The sequence below is a fragment of the Mytilus edulis genome, chromosome 10, assembly GCF_963676685.1.
Source record: "Mytilus edulis chromosome 10, xbMytEdul2.2, whole genome shotgun sequence".
Lineage (NCBI taxonomy): Eukaryota > Metazoa > Mollusca > Bivalvia > Mytilida > Mytilidae > Mytilus > Mytilus edulis.
In genome coordinates this window covers 74,422,263-74,440,493 of record NC_092353.1, presented here as the reverse complement: position 1 = coordinate 74,440,493, position 18,231 = coordinate 74,422,263, and the positions used below count along the sequence as shown (strand labels likewise).

Here is an 18,231-nt window from a genome sequence, read left to right as displayed (position 1 = left end):
TTACACAATCCTTATATTGTATTGATTGATATTCATAATGGAAGGATAGTTCATAAATGCATAACCAAAGAGAATTACACTTGTTTTCAATCATGAATATGAAATATTTAATTCAATATTTTCTATGTCTTTTGTAAGGCTAAAATTAAATAAATCTTCAGATCAAATCTACATTTTAAGATCAGTAGTTCCTTATAATCCCTGCATTTTAACTTAATAAATATATGGATCATATGACACAATAATTTCGAGTAATTTGTCTTAGCATAGCGGTCATTTTGCATAGCCATGACGAAAACAATTTCAGATGCATAATTTAAATATCATATATCTATATTAGCTAGCTATACTGTCTTGAATGACGAATGTTGATATTAATTTGCTAACTCCTACGTTGGTTTGAAACTGCTGTTTCATTTAAGAATCGTACCATATCTCAATTTCTTATACTGTTTTCCGAGAAAATATTACATATAACTTACCATGAAACTAATGTGGATGCGAATGACCTACGAAATGGGGTTTCGGAGCATGAGCAATTCCTACAAGACAAAATATATAGATAAATTAAATTCGCAACTCTTTGGTTAAATGTGTTATGAAAATTATCAGTATAACAGATGGAGCTAATTATATTTATCCATGTAGTGCACATGAGACCACTTAATTCTGGTGGGTTTTGTGTCGCTTAGTCTTTAATTTGCTACTTTGTGTTTTGTATTTTTTCAGGGGTTTTTTGCAATGATATTATCCATTCGTTTTCGACTTATGAGTTCGGATATCTCTTTGCTGTTGATCTCCCCTCTTTATAACCTTTGCTCGAATAATATCTGATTAAACAGTAAATCCAACGGAATTTGAACTGGATGACACATGACATACATGATAGTGCATATTTCTAATTAGAAATTTTAGAAATATGAAAATCAAACTTAGCCTAATATGGTCAAAGATTTTATGTGAACATTTTTTAATGGTGATCATCGGAAAACATATACACTATAATATCCCATAAAATTTTTAGTGAAAGCTTTAAAATATTACATGAACATGATGAACCAATCGTCAAATCCAACTGGACCTATGCTGGATCTGTGCATTCTGTTAAAATGTCTTCACATATTGGTTCAAATGTGTTATCTAATAACAAAGATTATCTTGTGAAAAGTATTGCGATCCAAAATGACAAAATCCACTTGACCAGTAGTTAAGGGTTAATCACAAAATGGTAAATTGTTCAAATATTTTATCAACAAGGACTGTAATCATCATAAACAAACATAGTCCAAATTTGATGAAAGTTAAAAGGACAATATTTGAACGGTCAAACCAAAAGATGTGTCAGACGACCAGACTAGTAATATTTTTTGTCAATTATTTCTTTTTCCAAATTTAAAAAAATTGGTCATACCGTAATTTATTTCTCATCGTACATCCAAAAGTGTAACGGTCAGAATACATTTAAATTTAATTTTGAAATGGACAGTATGTCAAAGCATACAAAAAGCAGATCACAACCGAAGGCCACCAACGGGGTTTTAATGCAGCGAGATAATCCTGCACCCTTAGATCGGTTTTAGCTAGTCCCTTAATATAAATGTGTATAGATTCAATGAAAATGGACGTAATACTAGACTGGTGTTAAACGGACACTGTGAAACACTGTGTAACCGATATGGTGGTAGATAAACAATGTTATAACTTGTCACATTGAATATGTTGAGTTGCATTCTGAATATTGTGAATTCATTTTTTTTTCGTGGTTAGCAATTTTTTGTAGGTATCGGGAACCTTGCATTTTTGTGGATATGTGATTTCGTGGTTCTCCCATAGTCTGGATACAAATGTTTAGAAACTTCTATTTCGTTGAACATTTCTATTCGTTGTTCATCTATACCCTCGTATCCCAAGAAAATTGGTATCAAACGAATAAAAATGAATCCACAGTGAAATATAATTATGATTATACCTCTACAAGTAATCTCTTGAAATTCTCCCATAATATGCTCCAGTGAGTCAAATCCTTTCACTCTTAAGGCATGGTCTTTTTCAATGGCGATGGTCTCCAATTCTTCCTGGTTTATAGATGAACCAATTCCAATCGCAAACATCATGACACCATCTTCTTTCATATGAACCATTTCTTCTTTTGTTTTCCTCGGATAATTTGACTTTCCATCTGTAATGACTATTCCAATATTTGGATAACTTGGTCGATCTCCATTAGCCTCTGTTAATACCTTATTGTGCATATCATGCAATGCATAATCTGTTCGTGTTCCTCCACGCATGTGACGAATTTTGTTTAGAGCGTTGATTATATCCTCTGGTTCCGTGTAGCGATTGAGATAAAATTGTATTCTAGACCGGTGTGAAAATGTTATCACACTAATTCTGACTTGTTCATGTTCAGACATAAATCCACTAACCAGCTTTTTCACGAAGTTGATTATTTTCGCAAAATTATTTGATCTCATGCTTGAGGAGGAATCGAGAACAAACACAATATCAGCTGCCTTTCCACATTCCAACTCTAAAATAAGATTTTAAAAGTTTGAAAACTAAAATATCTAACTAAAAGGTTAATAAAAAGGGGTAGTTAATGCACAAAGACTAGACCAAACGATCAAAAATCAACGGAACCAATGACCAACAGTTTTCATGTATTTGGTATAAATATTTCCAAAAGATATGGTGGTTTAACCCTTGTCTTATAGCTAGTTAAACCCTCAAATGTTTGTGACAATTGAATCTCTACTTATAAGTATAATAAGTCTTCCATTTTAATCATTTGTGTACATATTTTCACCGCTTCGTAAATTTAACTTTCTTAATTCCATTTTAACCAATTTGCTGTCGCATATATTTATTTTTTTATTTTGTTAAAAACTAACTAAATATAAGTTTAATATTCAGATTGTGTCAAACAAATTAGAGGTTTACATAGCCATGATAGCTATAGAACAAGGTGTTTCAAACAATATCTTCTAAAAATGCCTATACCATGACAGAAATTTGCCAGTTGTTTTTCAACGGTTGATTGATTGATAATGTTATATTTTGTCAGTTGTTATGGACTTGACATTTTTATATTAATTTAATTTATATACTTATTAAGCGAGTTAGATCTGCAAAATAATATTAATCAGACAAGTACAATTTTGATTTAATTTTACCAATGCCTTGTTTTCATTGATAACCAAATTATTTTGTTCGATAGTCTTTTTTTAAGTCATATATATATACATATATGGCACATTGACAATCACACAAATATTTTTATATATAAAGAATATAACAAAATTCAGTGTTTAAACAATAAACTACCTTTAAATTATTTAATGTAAAACACTTTAAAGCATAAATTTATATCACGGATCATAAAAGTAATCAATTCATCAACAATACTAGACTTATAACTTGGTATGTCAGACTCTTGTTTGACCAATAAAGACACATCATTGATATCATTGGCAACTTAACAGTTAAAAGGCACAATCATTTTAACCGAATGAATGTTTTAAAAGAATTTTACAATAAAACCAATTTTCAAGTACACAGCTACTTCAGAATTTCAGTACAGGCAATCTTCAAAAAATTTATCTCAATGGAGTTGTGCTCGAATGTCATACGAGTGAGAGTTTTGACAAGCTGTAAAACAAGGTTTGATCTTCTATTTTCTACATAAGAAAAGACCTTATTAAGTCAGGAATATGACAGTTGTTATCCAATCATTTGATGTCTTTGAGCTTTGGATTTTATCATTTGCTGAGGCTCTTTCCTTGTAAAATTTCCTCGGTATTCGGGTATTCGGGCATTTTTGTAATTTTTCTTTTTGATAAGATGCAAATAAACTGTATGTCGGTTCACATGAACATAAGTTTTATATGTTCAAAACTGTATATGAAATTAACAGCCATTATTCATTTGAGTTTTGACTTCAATCAACATATAGATCTTAGAATCTTTAAACAACATCTGGTATAATAAGATAAGACAATTTAAACAACATCTGGTATAATAAGATCAGACAATTTAAACAACATCTGGTATAATAAGATCAGACAATTTAAACAACATCTGGTATAATAAGATCAGACAATTTAATCAACATCTGGTATAATAAGATCAGACAATTTAAACAACATCTGTTATAATAAGATCAGACAATTTTAGGAATCATTGGTAATACAGATATGGTTGAATTTTCCACTACGACTAGGGCTATATTAATTTAAAAAAAAACGTGATTCAGTATCATTTTGATCTTTTGAAAAATGTGCAAAATAAGTGTTATACATTCTAAATTCAAGAGAAATGCAGAATAATCAGGTGGTTTATCCTCGACCTTCGTTCTCTTGTTGATATTGGTATCAATATGAGGCAGGCATAACCTGTGAATGGGGACGAAGTTTGTATGCATTATTTTTTTTAATTGAAACATACTGATAAAAGAAACGGAAACACCTTAACGTTCCCGATTTTGGTTCTGTTGTTAAGGATTTAGATGTGACGTTCTTTAGGTTATGACGTCATATTCAATGTAAACAAAAGAAACGCTTTCATCAGGTAATGTTTTTTTTCCACATCAAACAATTTTTAAAAATGAATTTGTTTTGAGTTCCAATCTTTTATTTTACTAGACTGATAAATATATTTTTTAATATTGCAAGCAAGACCGGAAAAGGAAGAAGATTTCTGCGCGAATGCGGGGAAAATCGAAACAGGAAGTAGATCTGAAAATAAGTTAATGATTTTGAGTTCATTAGTAGAATGAAAAATTCGGGAAATTTTCCCGATTTTTTTTTGAATTTTTTTTTCTACCCTAATTGGGGACTTTGTCCCCATATTATAGTAAAAATTAAACAACTTACTGACTTCTGTGCATTCTGCCAAAGGATCACCTTGGAAACCCGGTTTACAAGTACATTTGTAGTGACCATCAACAGGTTTACATTGACCATTTGAAGCGCATGGCGACAACGTCTTTGCAACTAGTTTTGCTTTACCGTCTATCAACTGACACGTCCTGGCAATAGTACAATCTGAGTTCTCAACAGTTGCTCCAACCTTTACAATGAAACAAAGTGTTTTATTGTTTTCAATACATGTCTGATTCTTTTGTTTCAACATTATCAATATACTTTTTATTTATGCGGCTGTAATACAAATGAGACGTTGAGCCAGCTATCACTAGGTTTAATCTTCCATTTTGTGTACTGTGGATTCATTTATTTTCGTTGGTACCAATTTTCGTGGATTGAACAAACTTCAACTTTCGTGTACATTTAATTTCATGGTTCTGCCATATGGAAAATTTGTAATTCGTTGAACATTTAAATTCGTGGTTCAACTGTACCAACGAAATCCACGAAAATTGGTTTCCAACAAAAAAATAATGAATCCACAGTATATCAAAATGTCTGTACCAAGTCAGGAGTCTGACTGTTGTTTTCAATGCGTTTTTCATTCGTTTGATGTGTTTGAGCTTTTTATGTTGCCATTTGATAAGCGGCTTTTTGCTTGGGTTTTTTGTTCGTTATTGTACTTATTTTACATTCTTCATGCAACAACGCTTTCTGGTTTGTTTCGAGTGATTTAAAAAGAATGGGCATGCAATTCTAACGGATGATACTTATTACATGTACTACCTTTTCCTGTTATATGAATATATTAACATCTGTTTGTACAACACAACAACTGAATTATGTCTCTTACAACGTCAATCAATACTCTCTGTGCACACGAGTAATTACAGTTTTTTATTGCTGTATTTTTTTTAAATGTGGGAAATAGAATCATCCAATCTTAGAATGGAAGCTTGAAATGAATAGGTTATGAGAGATCTGGCTGATTTAAATGTCTTTCTAAAATCTTCGCTTTAATTCAGAGTTCATCGATTCATGACTTTTAGAAATCGGTATCCTAACTACCGTTGCCTATATTTGTGACGAAACTATTTATATACAGCGACAATTATATATTGATATTCTCCAGTTATTCCAAAATTGCTAGTTTTGGTTACATTTGAAAAAGTTAGGTTTTGATTCGTAAACTTCTGCAGAATTGATTCGTAAATAAAACCTTACCGGTACGTATTCTCCGTATGACGATGTGCAACCGCATCGAGTGTCTGGTACACATTCTAAATTACTCATGTAATAGCCTGCTTTACATTCACATCCTTCTCGTGGCGGTTGTTTACAACTATTTGAAAGAAGTGGAGCCAAGCATGTTGCTGGACAGGATGATATTTGTGGTTTGTATATAGAATTCTGACCGCACGATAGTGCTTTAATAAAAGAAATCAATAAAATAAAAAAAAAATATTTTAAGATTATAGAAATAGAATTTTACGTTTAAAAGTGATCACGAGGTCATTAAAATTCTACTTTTATTTGCGTGCATATTTCATGAAACTCATGTTAGTAATATATATATATATATTGTAATCAAATCAATATTGATTTATCAGAAGTGCTGATACATATGTTTTAACCAGACGTAAGATGAAGTTAAAAACATTGTTTTATTTGTTTTCTCTGTCTTTTACTTGTTACACCAGAAATTATTTCTGTAATTATAAGTTTTAATTGCCTTGTTTCAAGATGTTTAAAATTCGAATGTATATATTGCATTAATTTTTTTATGTGACACAATTTTTCTGTTCGTTTAATGATCAGACAGGGTTTCAAATGAAACCATTAATATCACACTTCTGAACGTGCCTTGTGTTTGCATGTAGAAGCCGTTCATACCGCAAGCTGAAATTGCTGACAAAGTGAACATATTAAACTTTAATCTAAAATCATAAATCTTCAACGAATTGATTTATACTTACAACGTTATATCAAAATCTTTAAAAACAACCTATTTCTTAACAAAATATACACTGAAAAAGGTTAATAAACCCAGGGAAACTAAGTCATATTATCTGTACTTCTTAACGTTGCAATGATGCGTGTTTTTGGTTTTGTTTGGAGAAGGAGAGGAGCAAGGAGTTATGCGGGACTCTTACTTTTGTTAATTTTCTTTTGGTATATGTATTCAATCAAAATTGTATGCAATGCATATTAACTCCCTAAAAAATTTCAAAAAAAACATACGGCATAGTTTGTCATCTCGCCAGCTGATAGGTATACCCATTATGTGACATTGCTCTGCAAATCCCTCTAGACCTTCGCACATAACCTGATGGAAGTTTGGTCGTCCATAGTAAGCACAATAATCGATAATGCAAGAATCATACATCTCCATAGCTCTCTCAGGATCAGCTTTGATACATTTCTTGAATTTACCGTCAATTGTATCTACTTTTATGTATCGACACAAAGATTCTTTTGCCTTGAGTAATAACTCATCTGTACATGGATAAACATCTATGGCAGGCTTGCATCTGATTCATTAATTAAATTGGGGATTGTTATGACAAATCATATCAAAATGATAACACTTATAACACAAATATACATTAATTGACATCATAATTAAGTTATCTATCTTATATTATTCATTTACGTAATTTTTGGTTAGTATACAATGTATGTATTGTAAAGTCAGAAATCATTCTGTTCTTTTATTCCTTTCTAAAAATAACAGGAAAACATAGATAAATAAGTTCTATTTACTAAACTCTCTGCTAGTATTATTTTTTTCTTTTGTTTTGGATAAGTAATGCGGATCAAATTTTCAAAAACCCTGGTTTCACTGACGAATATCAGTAAAATTCTAGATAAAGTTAGTTGCTCAATTTCAATATGTGTGTGACATTTCTGCTTAGTTTCATAATGTGTCGTTGTTGTATGAAAGACGAGTTATATACATATATATACTGAACGACTTTAGAAACGCAACACTCATTTTGTTGATTTTTTTACAAATTTTGTTTGATTCTCTTATTACTTCTTTTCATGCTTATCATACTTCTTTCTCATTACAAAACATCAAAATCTGACTTAACTGTGGTTCTTGAACATATCGAATTTTTGAAGTCGCACGAATTTTTGAAAGCGACATTTTGGACCCATGAAAGATTTTTTCATTTTTGTTTTGCTTTTTGAAACAGTTCTTTCAATCCTTTGCCTCACTTAATTCAGTTTAAAAATGTTGCATCTCCATTTTGCCAAGACTGAGAAATAAAAAACTGAATTAGCCCTTAAGAATACTGCAAACATGAAAACATAAACGTGCTGCAACCATACTGTGTGACTTCAGAAACTCCTCTTACTGTTCTTCCGACAACGATACAAGTAGACAAGATTTGTTGCTGGCCATCAATGAACAGATCAACATGTAGTGACAATGAAACGTCAACCGAATTTGATTTCGCAACCTCATTTGCCAGACATGTTTACGGCCGCAACGTCAAATGCTATTCAAATTGCCGAGTGACATTGAGTACAGATTCATGCCATAAATGTTTCCCATCAACTGAATTGCCAAGGAATCAACTGAAGAAAAACCTTTAAAGCCCTCAAGTTCTAACCGCATAACTGCCAAAACCAATAAATGGGTTGAACAAATGCAAACTCAGAAGGTGTAAATCAGAATCCAAAACATGTCAGACAGAATTTGTTGACCTTTCTGACAATCATTTTGGCGTTTGTAACAGGCAGTCATCGCTTTTGACGGTGACACATTCATTCAAAAATAACACAAAATTAATCTAGTGTTGCGTTTCTAAAGTCGGTCAGTATATATCGTACCCATTAGACCAACTTGTAGAGTTTAGAATATAAGTTTAGTTATTGATTGATTAGTGTTTAACGGCCCTTTTTTGTGGGGAAAGTTGTGTTTGGTGGAGGGAGCAGAAGAAAACTGTTTGAGACGATTTGAAATTCTGAGCTGAAACAGAAGGTGTTGATTAGAACTTTGAAACAATCTTTCAAACATTATGATTGAAATGTTTTAGTTCCAATGTCTGCTGAGTGTAATGAATGACGCATGTGCACTTACTGTGGGATAATTAGATCGGAGTCATCCATTACTTCGTAGCTATTACCAATCAGAGAATATTTGTTTTTGTTTGTGGATACATCAGTCCCGTCTTTTGTTCTTAAATCATCACGTTTATCATTACAGTTTCCACAGATACCGTTTACTTGCTGACCAAACTTTCTTGGGATTATAACTTCCATTATATGAATACCATCATATTCTACAACAACGCCACAAGAGGTTTCCAGTCGTAACCTCTGACCTGATGTGTATACCACGACACCCTCGTCCACATAAGGAGGATACTTTTGAATACCGTCAACCTTAAATAGAACAATTACGAAACAAACTTAAATATGGCAGTCTAGAGTAATACTCAACTAGTTATATGGTTGATTAAAATCTTGTTATATTTGTTCTTTGTTGATAATTGCAACAATGACAAACATACTACACCTTCTTATTCTACATCTTCAACGATAAAACATCATGCGCTTAACTTATACATTATAAATCTCTTTTACACAGATACATGTACATGTATACAACAAAAATACATATTAATTATTTTTCAAAACTCTTGTTGTAGGATATTCGGAATCTCTTGTTATTTCCATGTAGGGGCAGCCACCCCTAGTGACAACCCAGACCTTTAATAATAAACGTTTTACAAATAGCATACCATATGTTATTTTTTTCCTTCATGTTTTGAAAATATAAAAGTTATCAACATAATCAATTTTGAATATATGAAGTAAATGTTTCCCGATCATATTTTCAATTGTCTACTAAGTATTTCGCAAAAACAAAAGAACGGATTTTTCATGTTTTTATGCTTTATAAGTTCCAATATCTATATAATTTCGACTTTTAATAGTGCTGGTTATTTAAACTGCTTTTATAATTACTCTTAAGACATATGCCATATCTATCTTATAAATGATTCAATCTTGTTTTTAAATAACAAACATTTCCAAATACTCATAAAACAGTATGCATACTCACATATAGTTTACGATCCATGTGTAAACGATACACATGACCATGAAATTTGATGTCAACAAGTCTCATGAAGGTCACTTTCTTATTGCCACCTCTGTATTCATGTTTTGCTTCCACAGCAAAGCGACATGCAGAATTATCATGAGCAGCCACGGTGTATTTACACGCCCCAAAGAAATGTATTATCTGTCCATCAAATGTCCTGTAATGTGGATCACCACTTGCAGTACATGAACAAGTCGGGTCTGAAATTGAAAAGTCAAAATCGAAATAACTGTTGATCAAAATAAGAAATTACTTGTATGTAAAATTATGTTTGTGTGTACATTTTATCATCTGAGATAGAAAAATGAACATGCAAACCTAATTTTACATACTAGAAATTGTAATGTTAAGAAAACTTCTCTGTTAGTTTTGTCTTGAGCAATATAACCAGGGATAATAAGCAATATACAACATTTGATTGTATTTTTATATTTAGTACAAAAAACATAGAAAAAGATTGTTGAGTCATTCTAATAGATAATTAGTCTAATAATCGATCAATTTTTTTTTGAAAAAAAAAACAAACAAAAGAACAGTATTTATCACAAATTTGTTTCGAGCAGAAATAAGTATATACTTACTGATGCATTCTTTCAATGGATCTCCAGTCAAACCAGGTTTACAAGCACACTTGTAGTGTCCACCTACAGGTTTACAAGCAGCGTTCCTACCACATACAGGACGGGTAAAACTAACAAATGTTCCTCTATCACCTTTAGCTACACATGCTTTAACACTTGTACAATCGGGACTTTCTATTTTCGCACCAATCTGAATAATAATAATGAAATTCACGAAAATTATATTATCTGTTGTTTTTGTTTAAACATATTTATTTAATGTGGATTGGGAAACAAGTTTTACAACGTATATTAATCCCTTTCCACGTTGCGGGTGCGAGAGTGTAGCAGCATTATCCTGCTCTTTTTCAAAATCTACAAGGGTGTCATTTACGTGCAAGAGTTATGGCTGTCTCTTAACACTGGTCCCTTTATATGTTGTTTGAAAATCATCAGTAATTTACATGTTCGTCTAAAAATCGTAGACTAAAGTTATTCCATGAAAGCGCTTTACCGCACTGTTGTGCTTTCTGCACTGTGTTCTCAATAAATTATCATCTAGTCTTTTTTTAAAGTATAATGGGATGAAGCTTTCCTTTACAATGTTTACATACATATTTTCCGTCTATATATACAAAACTTACTGGAATATAATCGCCCTCTTCTGTTTTACATCCACACTGTTCTACAGGTACACATGCCAGATGACTTAACATGTATCCAGCTTTACACTCGCAACCTTCACGTGGCGGAAGATTACAATTGAATGGTGCTTCTGGATTTACACAAGTCGCCGGGCATGATGACGTAATTGACTTATAAACTGCATTTTCTTGACATGGTAGAGCTTAAAGAAAAGTATGCAGTAGTATCAACATTTCGAGTGCATAATACACGTATCTATTAGTGTATTCGTAGTTTATCAGTAGTGTTTGGGATGAGAACTAGTTTAAATGTGTCTTAAATTAAATCCTTACAATTTCTTGAAATCATGATATTTTTTCTAAAAAAAATTTGAAATAAAAGCAGTTAAAAAGATGATTACATATAGAAACCGTTACATTAAAGTTTTTAGACGCATAGAAAATGTTTTAAGGAAACGTCATCATATGTTTTCACAATAGCAAAAACACCTTCATACAGAACTGGTTGGTTCTTCTTATAATCTTTATCAACACAGGATTACAAACACGTGAACTTCAATAATCAACGTCGCCAATTTAATATCAATTGCAAGTTCGATAATTAAATGTTAAAATACTTTGAAAATGTGTTCATGCCGAACAAAAAATATGTCCTGAAAGAATCAAAAATATGTTTGTCTTCTAAATTTGGCACTATGCATGTCTCATTTCATTCACTATGATGTATGGTGATGCACGTCAATGAAATATACTTTTTCAAAGACCACAAGTGAATGATCGTTTTGATAAAACTAATTATTAACGTACGACAAATCTTGTCACTTCTCCAGTTGATTGGTATCCCCATGGTCTGACACTGTGATGCGTATCCTTCTAAACCCTCACATACATACTTTTCTACGTCTGGTGTGTCATGGAATGCACAAAAGTCAATGATACACGCATCATACGTCTCCATTGCCCGTTCAATGTCAGCAGTTACACATTTTTCAAATTTACTGAACTGCTTGTTCTCAGGGTTTAAAAGATTACAGTGCGATTGTTTTGCTTTCAATAGTAAGTCGTCTGTACAAGGATAGAAGTCAATATCCGGAGTACACCTACAATTTATAATACACTGCTCAATAATATATATATATACATTTCCTTGAATGGTACCAATACAATTAGAATCGTCAATAGTTTTTTTTATTACATAAGCAACATGCATGTGGAGCATAACCTGCTTACATCTCCAGAGCACTTGCAATCACCAGTTTTTAATTTGGTTCTTGGTGCAGTCCTTTATTTCTCTATTGATTTTTTGTTAACGGTTGTTTGTCTCTATGTCTTTTTTCGTCTGTTGTCCTGACATGGTCAGTTTGGTTCGATTTACGAGTTTTAATATTCGTTTGGGATCTTTTCTCTTTCAGTTATATGAATTGAAGACTATACCAGAGAAACAATCAGCATCAAAGATCAGGACAGCCAGCCAGAAAAGACAGAATAAAACACATACAAAACAATCTAAACATTTGAACACATTATCTGATTTGATAACTACGTTATTCCTTTCAGATCGGCATATTAAAATAATGTGCAAGTTCCACCATAATGGTGCAACCATGTTTTTTTTAAATTACCTTGACATGTACTGGCACTGTATACTTATCATAGGTTTGAGGTTTATTTGATGTGCAAAAGCGATACAAGTGTTAAATAGCAAAAATCTGGACATTAAAAATTAAAATATATCATGATAGCTTACTGTGGAAAGAATAGATCAGAATCATCGTGTACTTCATAGCTGTTACCAATGGCGGAATACAAATTCGGATAGCTTGATACGTCGGTGCCGTTTTTTGTTGTAAAATCATCAGCAATGCCATTACAGTTGCCACAAATACCATGAACAACTTTTCCAAGTTCTCGCGGGACTTGAACTTTCATAATATGGATTCCATCATATTCTACTATGACACCGCAAGGTCCTTCAAGTCGTAAAGCGCCTCCAGCTGTTACTATTTTTACATCATTATTTTTGAATGGTGTATACCTTTGAATACCATCAACCTGGTAAAAAGACGTCAACTGTGTTATATGATTTCCCACAAAAGAAATATTTACAACATAGAACGACAGTATGTTAATTATGATAATTGTACAAAATTCCGAATATTGAATGTTCTCACGATTTGATAGAAAAAAACGAGAAAGTTTAATATTTGATTCGATGTTTTTGCTGATACAAATAGAGGCAGAAGCAAGTATTACTCGATATTCAACAACAAAATGTATTCAACGTTAACACAGTAATTAGATTTGAAAAAAGAACAATGAAGGTTTTGTCACATTTCCGCGTCATCTCCTGCTGACAAAATGAAAATTAAACAAATGCAAAAAGAATGTGTAAACGAGAAGCTGTTCTGTCTTGTTAAGTTTTTGTCGGTAAGTTTTATCTACCAATTGTTCATTAATGTGTTTATAAGTAGACGGTACACTTGTTTTTTATTCATTATGTATCATTATTGATCATTCATTCATTATATTTGCGTTAGAAACCTGTAAACATATAATTACAAAACAGAGGGACACTCACATATCGTAGTAATGATTATATATATATGAGGAATATAATTCCGCTTTATTTTTGATAAATGACCTTTAATGAGCTATTGAAATCTGATATGAAAAGGCGCATGCTATGGGGCAATTTATTACAGCCTATATCGTAAGGGGGAAAAGCAAGCAGTCCGAACATGTGACAAGATTCTTAAACCTGACCTAAGTGCATCATTAAACACTGTTTTGATTTTTTGGATGTCAGATATTAAAATTGTGCAAAAGGCTTTTTTTACTTTTTAACTAAGAACTTACATATAACCGACGTCCTAAATGTAAACGATAGTGATGATTGTTGTATTTAAAGTCCATAAGTCGTAAGAAGGCAACTTTGTAGTTGCCTCCCCTGTATTCCTGTTTGGCCTCCACAGCAAATTTACAGGAAGCGTCATCATTTGCAACTACTGTATATTTACATGCTCCCATGAAATGAATCATCTGTCCATCGAATGTCGTATAATGGGGGTCCCCAAATGCAGTACATGTACATATTGGATCTACAACAGAGAAAAGGAACCCATACATTATACTGTGGACTATTATAATTCAAGGGATAAAATTCTTATTTTCGAGGTTTAGTAAGTATAGATGACATATTAATTTCAAAATTCAATATGATCAATATTTTTTTTATTTTATATTTACCAGTAATAAAAACCGATCTGGAGTTTCAGAAGTATTTTTTTATACTAGTAAATGCTTCTATATAAATAAAGATATTTGTTTTGTTTGTAAAATCGACAAGCCTAGTTAAAAAGTTGTTGAAAAGGCTTACAAATTTACTCATTGCGGCCCGGGTTTGATTTATGCTTTTGCCAAAAGTAAAACAAAAGATGCTTTATGATATCCAAGAAGACTATTATCTGAAAAATATATAAACAACAAAAGGCCACAGGTTGACCATTAAAGAAGGAAAATACATACATGGTAACTGACTATGCAAAATCCCTTTATACCAAAATACAAAATGTATAAATGAAAATAAAGAGGGTGATTAAAATATATAAAATCGAACAAAATATAAAATATGGCTGATAACTAATTGCCTACTCATTCCTTACGTAAGAGGTGCATAACAAAATGTTGTGAGATAAACAAACTTGTGAACCTGCAGAGCTCACCAACCCCGAAAGCATTGAAGTAATAGTATCACATTATAACCAATAGAAAACAATTATCTGCTATTGGCCTTTTCAGAATCTAAAGAATCATGGGTAATTTCATTGTTCGTACCCCAAAATGAAAATAAAGTCACGTCATTAGTTAAATTTCCATTGTTTATGACATTTTTAACCAATCACGACGTTTTGGTTTACACTTTTGAAAATATTACCCAGGATGCATTAGATTCTGAAACGGCGAATTAGAGTCAAATACTTTGTTATGTTCTATTTTTCTATAATGTGTCGTTATGAATTCAGCATTAACATCACCTCAGCTAAATTTGCATATAGAGATAAGTATTAACGTATATCATTGTAAGTAACAAAATAAATGAAAGTGTTTACTTTGACATTCTTTGAGAGGATCACCAACCATTGCCGGTTTACAACCACACATGTAATGTCCATCTATAGGTTTACATTCAGCATTGATACCACATTTTGGACGTTGAGATGTCACCAACTTCGGTTTTTCATTTAGTATTTCACATTTGGTAATTCTGGTACAATCCGGGCTTTCGATTACTTTTCCAACCTAAAAGAGTGCAAAGTTTCTACTTTTATAAGTAAAATATTAAAAAGAAGTCTTTAAGATATTTTAAAATCTTGATACAATTTTATCAGATGTTACATATGAACTTTGTAGATAAGGCATAGCTATAAACAAACACTATTGAGAGTCAAAATATATAAATATGAAATCGTAATATAAACAATATCCTCGTTTTTGCTTTTAAGATTTATTGATATCTTTAAAATCACCAATGAAAAATAAAGTAGTTTAAATGCAGACTGCTACCAGGGCTGAAATGTTGATGTTTTAAATATAAAGTGTTTCTCTATTTGCGTTGTCAGTTTATTCTGGACTTATGAGTTTGAATTTCCCTTTGGGATTAAGCGCTTCCCTCTTGTCACCTTACCTTCGGATTTTCATTGTTTTAATATGCGAGTTTCGGTCAAATACTATATACATAAATATTCATTTTCACTTGTCGTCTGCATTGGATCTATCTCAATCAATAGACTAAGTATTTATATACTCACTGGGATGTATTCCCCTTCTGCAGTAAGACATCCACATTCAGTTTCCGGTACACATTCTAAGTTACTTAGAACATATCCTATCCTACATTGACAGCCTTCTACATATGGTAGTTTACAGTTTTGAGGACCGGATAAGTTTGTACATGTGGCTGGACATGCAGACATTCTTCCATTATAAAATGCATTAGCTTGACATGGAAGTGCTACACAAAAAATGAAAAAAACCTTATGAACTTTGTACATTAATATCACATTCGTATCATAAAATAACAATGAGACATATTCAACTCTTTTTGAGATCGAAATTTCACAATTTATTCATTTGAGGAACTAAATTTTACCAACGTTAATATTTAAACAATCAATTTAGAAGAAACAACCAAAAAGAACTGAATCGAATAAAATCCACACTGTGCCTCACTCAACTATCCATACCAATCAAGGCTCATTTAAAATAGAGTTGAGTGAAATAAAAGGTAAAATTTGTTCTTAAAATTTCATAATTCATAATACATTGCAAAAATCTGTTCTTCAAAATAAAACTATTTAACATACGGCACACATCCTTAGTTCGCCAACGAACTGAGATACCCATCTCCAGGCATTGTTCAGCATATCCTTCAATCCCTTGACACACTATATCGTCCCGGAGTTTCGCATCATCGTAAAATGCACAATAATCTAAAACACATGCCTCGTACATCTCTAAAGCTCTCATTTTATCAGTTTCTATACATAACTTAAAGGGACTGCGAACTACACTGTCTGGATGTAACAGTGCGCAACCAGAATCCTTAGCTTTTGTTTCCAGTTCAGGAGAACATAAATTTTCATCGCCGCCTGGAGTACACCTTTAAAATACAAAAATAAAATCTTAAATTCTAAAAACAAGAGTGTAATCTGATCAAAAGCATTCAAATGGACAGCGATTACTTTCATATACCAGTACTGATTTAAAGGTATTATATATAAATGGTGTTCCTGGAGCGAGGTTACTGCTTTTTAGTTTATTTGACAAGGTTTTAAGGATACAAAACAGTTAAATATGAGTGTCAATAAGACAACTCTCCATCCATCTCACAACTTGTAAAAAGTAAAACATTAGGGATCAAAGTACGGACTACACATGGAGCTTTGTTTTTCCTCAACTAAGCTATTGATACAAAGACTTTCTCTCACTCAGTTATTTAATACCAAGCTTACATTTTATGAAACATTCGATTAAAAAATAAACACGTGTGATGTGATAAAACATAAAGCTTTTCGAGTGCTATTACTTCTTTACACTGTCAACATTGTAAAACATTTCGCTTCAAAAAGAACAGTTTGTTACATAATGGAATATAAACACAATTTGTTTTTCTGCATAAGCTGGATATGTGTTCCATGTATTGTTTAGATTTCAAAAGAATGAAATTATATTTGTACATTCAAGTGAACGTTTCATTGTTTTCAGAGAGTAAATTAATTGTGTTTACATCATTCAAGAAATCTTACTGTGGTAGTAATAAATCAGAATCATCTGGTATTTCATAACTATTTCCAATTGTCGTGTATTTTGAATCCTCAGTCGAAACATCCAGTCCGTCCATTGTTCTAAGATCATCTTTTTTACCGTTGCAGTTTCCACAGATGCCAACAATGTCTTTGCCAATGGTCTTTGGAATAGTTACTTTGAAGAAATGGCTACCATCGAACATTACTGTTACATCACATGGTCCTTCAAGTTTTAGTTTAGTTCCTGTTATAGAAACTTTTATTCCATTGTTATTGTATGGTAAGTACTTTTGGATGCCATCAACCTAAAATGATTATCATATATCACAATGAACTAATAACAAAGTAAATGATAACAAAATGTTGATAAAAAAGTATTTAATTTCAATTATTGTAATTTCTATCACAAACTTCTACAAAAGGTGAATCAAATGTATGCTCATTTCTGAATAAATATTCTACACAGTACATTTTTATGTTTTTGAATCAGATGCGCATTTTGACAATGAATATCAATATAGCAACCATAGTAATCATCAGTTATACTCAAGGAAAAACTATTTATATTTCAGAACTTTTTCAAATTTGAAACCTCAGAAAACAAGAACAAAAAATACAGTATACCCAGAGATAGGCATGTTATAAGAGCTTTGTACAAAGAAGATGTGTTCCCTTAGCTAAATAATTCTAAAAATGTTGTTAATAAAATAAATATGGACATTTGAAATCAGTAAAAGA

General features: G+C 31.8%; 1 protein-coding gene across 1 annotated transcript in view; it reads right to left on the bottom strand.

The window, feature by feature from the left end:
• Positions 1-482: 482 nt before the first annotated feature.
• LOC139492973 (uncharacterized) overlaps positions 483-18,231 on the bottom strand; it is a 129,062-nt gene continuing 111,313 nt past the window's right edge. The window contains exons 88-103 of the mRNA XM_071281120.1: positions 17,494-17,798; positions 16,552-16,847; positions 15,997-16,199; positions 15,298-15,487; positions 14,045-14,286; positions 12,936-13,240; positions 11,996-12,288; positions 11,189-11,391; positions 10,566-10,755; positions 9,943-10,184; positions 8,956-9,260; positions 7,107-7,396; positions 6,090-6,292; positions 4,875-5,070; positions 1,970-2,533; positions 483-542 (exon numbers count right to left, since the gene is read on the bottom strand). Of these exons, the coding sequence (XP_071137221.1) occupies positions 490-542; positions 1,970-2,533; positions 4,875-5,070; positions 6,090-6,292; positions 7,107-7,396; positions 8,956-9,260; positions 9,943-10,184; positions 10,566-10,755; positions 11,189-11,391; positions 11,996-12,288; positions 12,936-13,240; positions 14,045-14,286; positions 15,298-15,487; positions 15,997-16,199; positions 16,552-16,847; positions 17,494-17,798 (4,080 nt within the window). The 3' untranslated portion in view covers positions 483-489. The remainder of the gene's footprint in view (positions 543-1,969; positions 2,534-4,874; positions 5,071-6,089; positions 6,293-7,106; positions 7,397-8,955; positions 9,261-9,942; positions 10,185-10,565; positions 10,756-11,188; positions 11,392-11,995; positions 12,289-12,935; positions 13,241-14,044; positions 14,287-15,297; positions 15,488-15,996; positions 16,200-16,551; positions 16,848-17,493; positions 17,799-18,231) is intronic.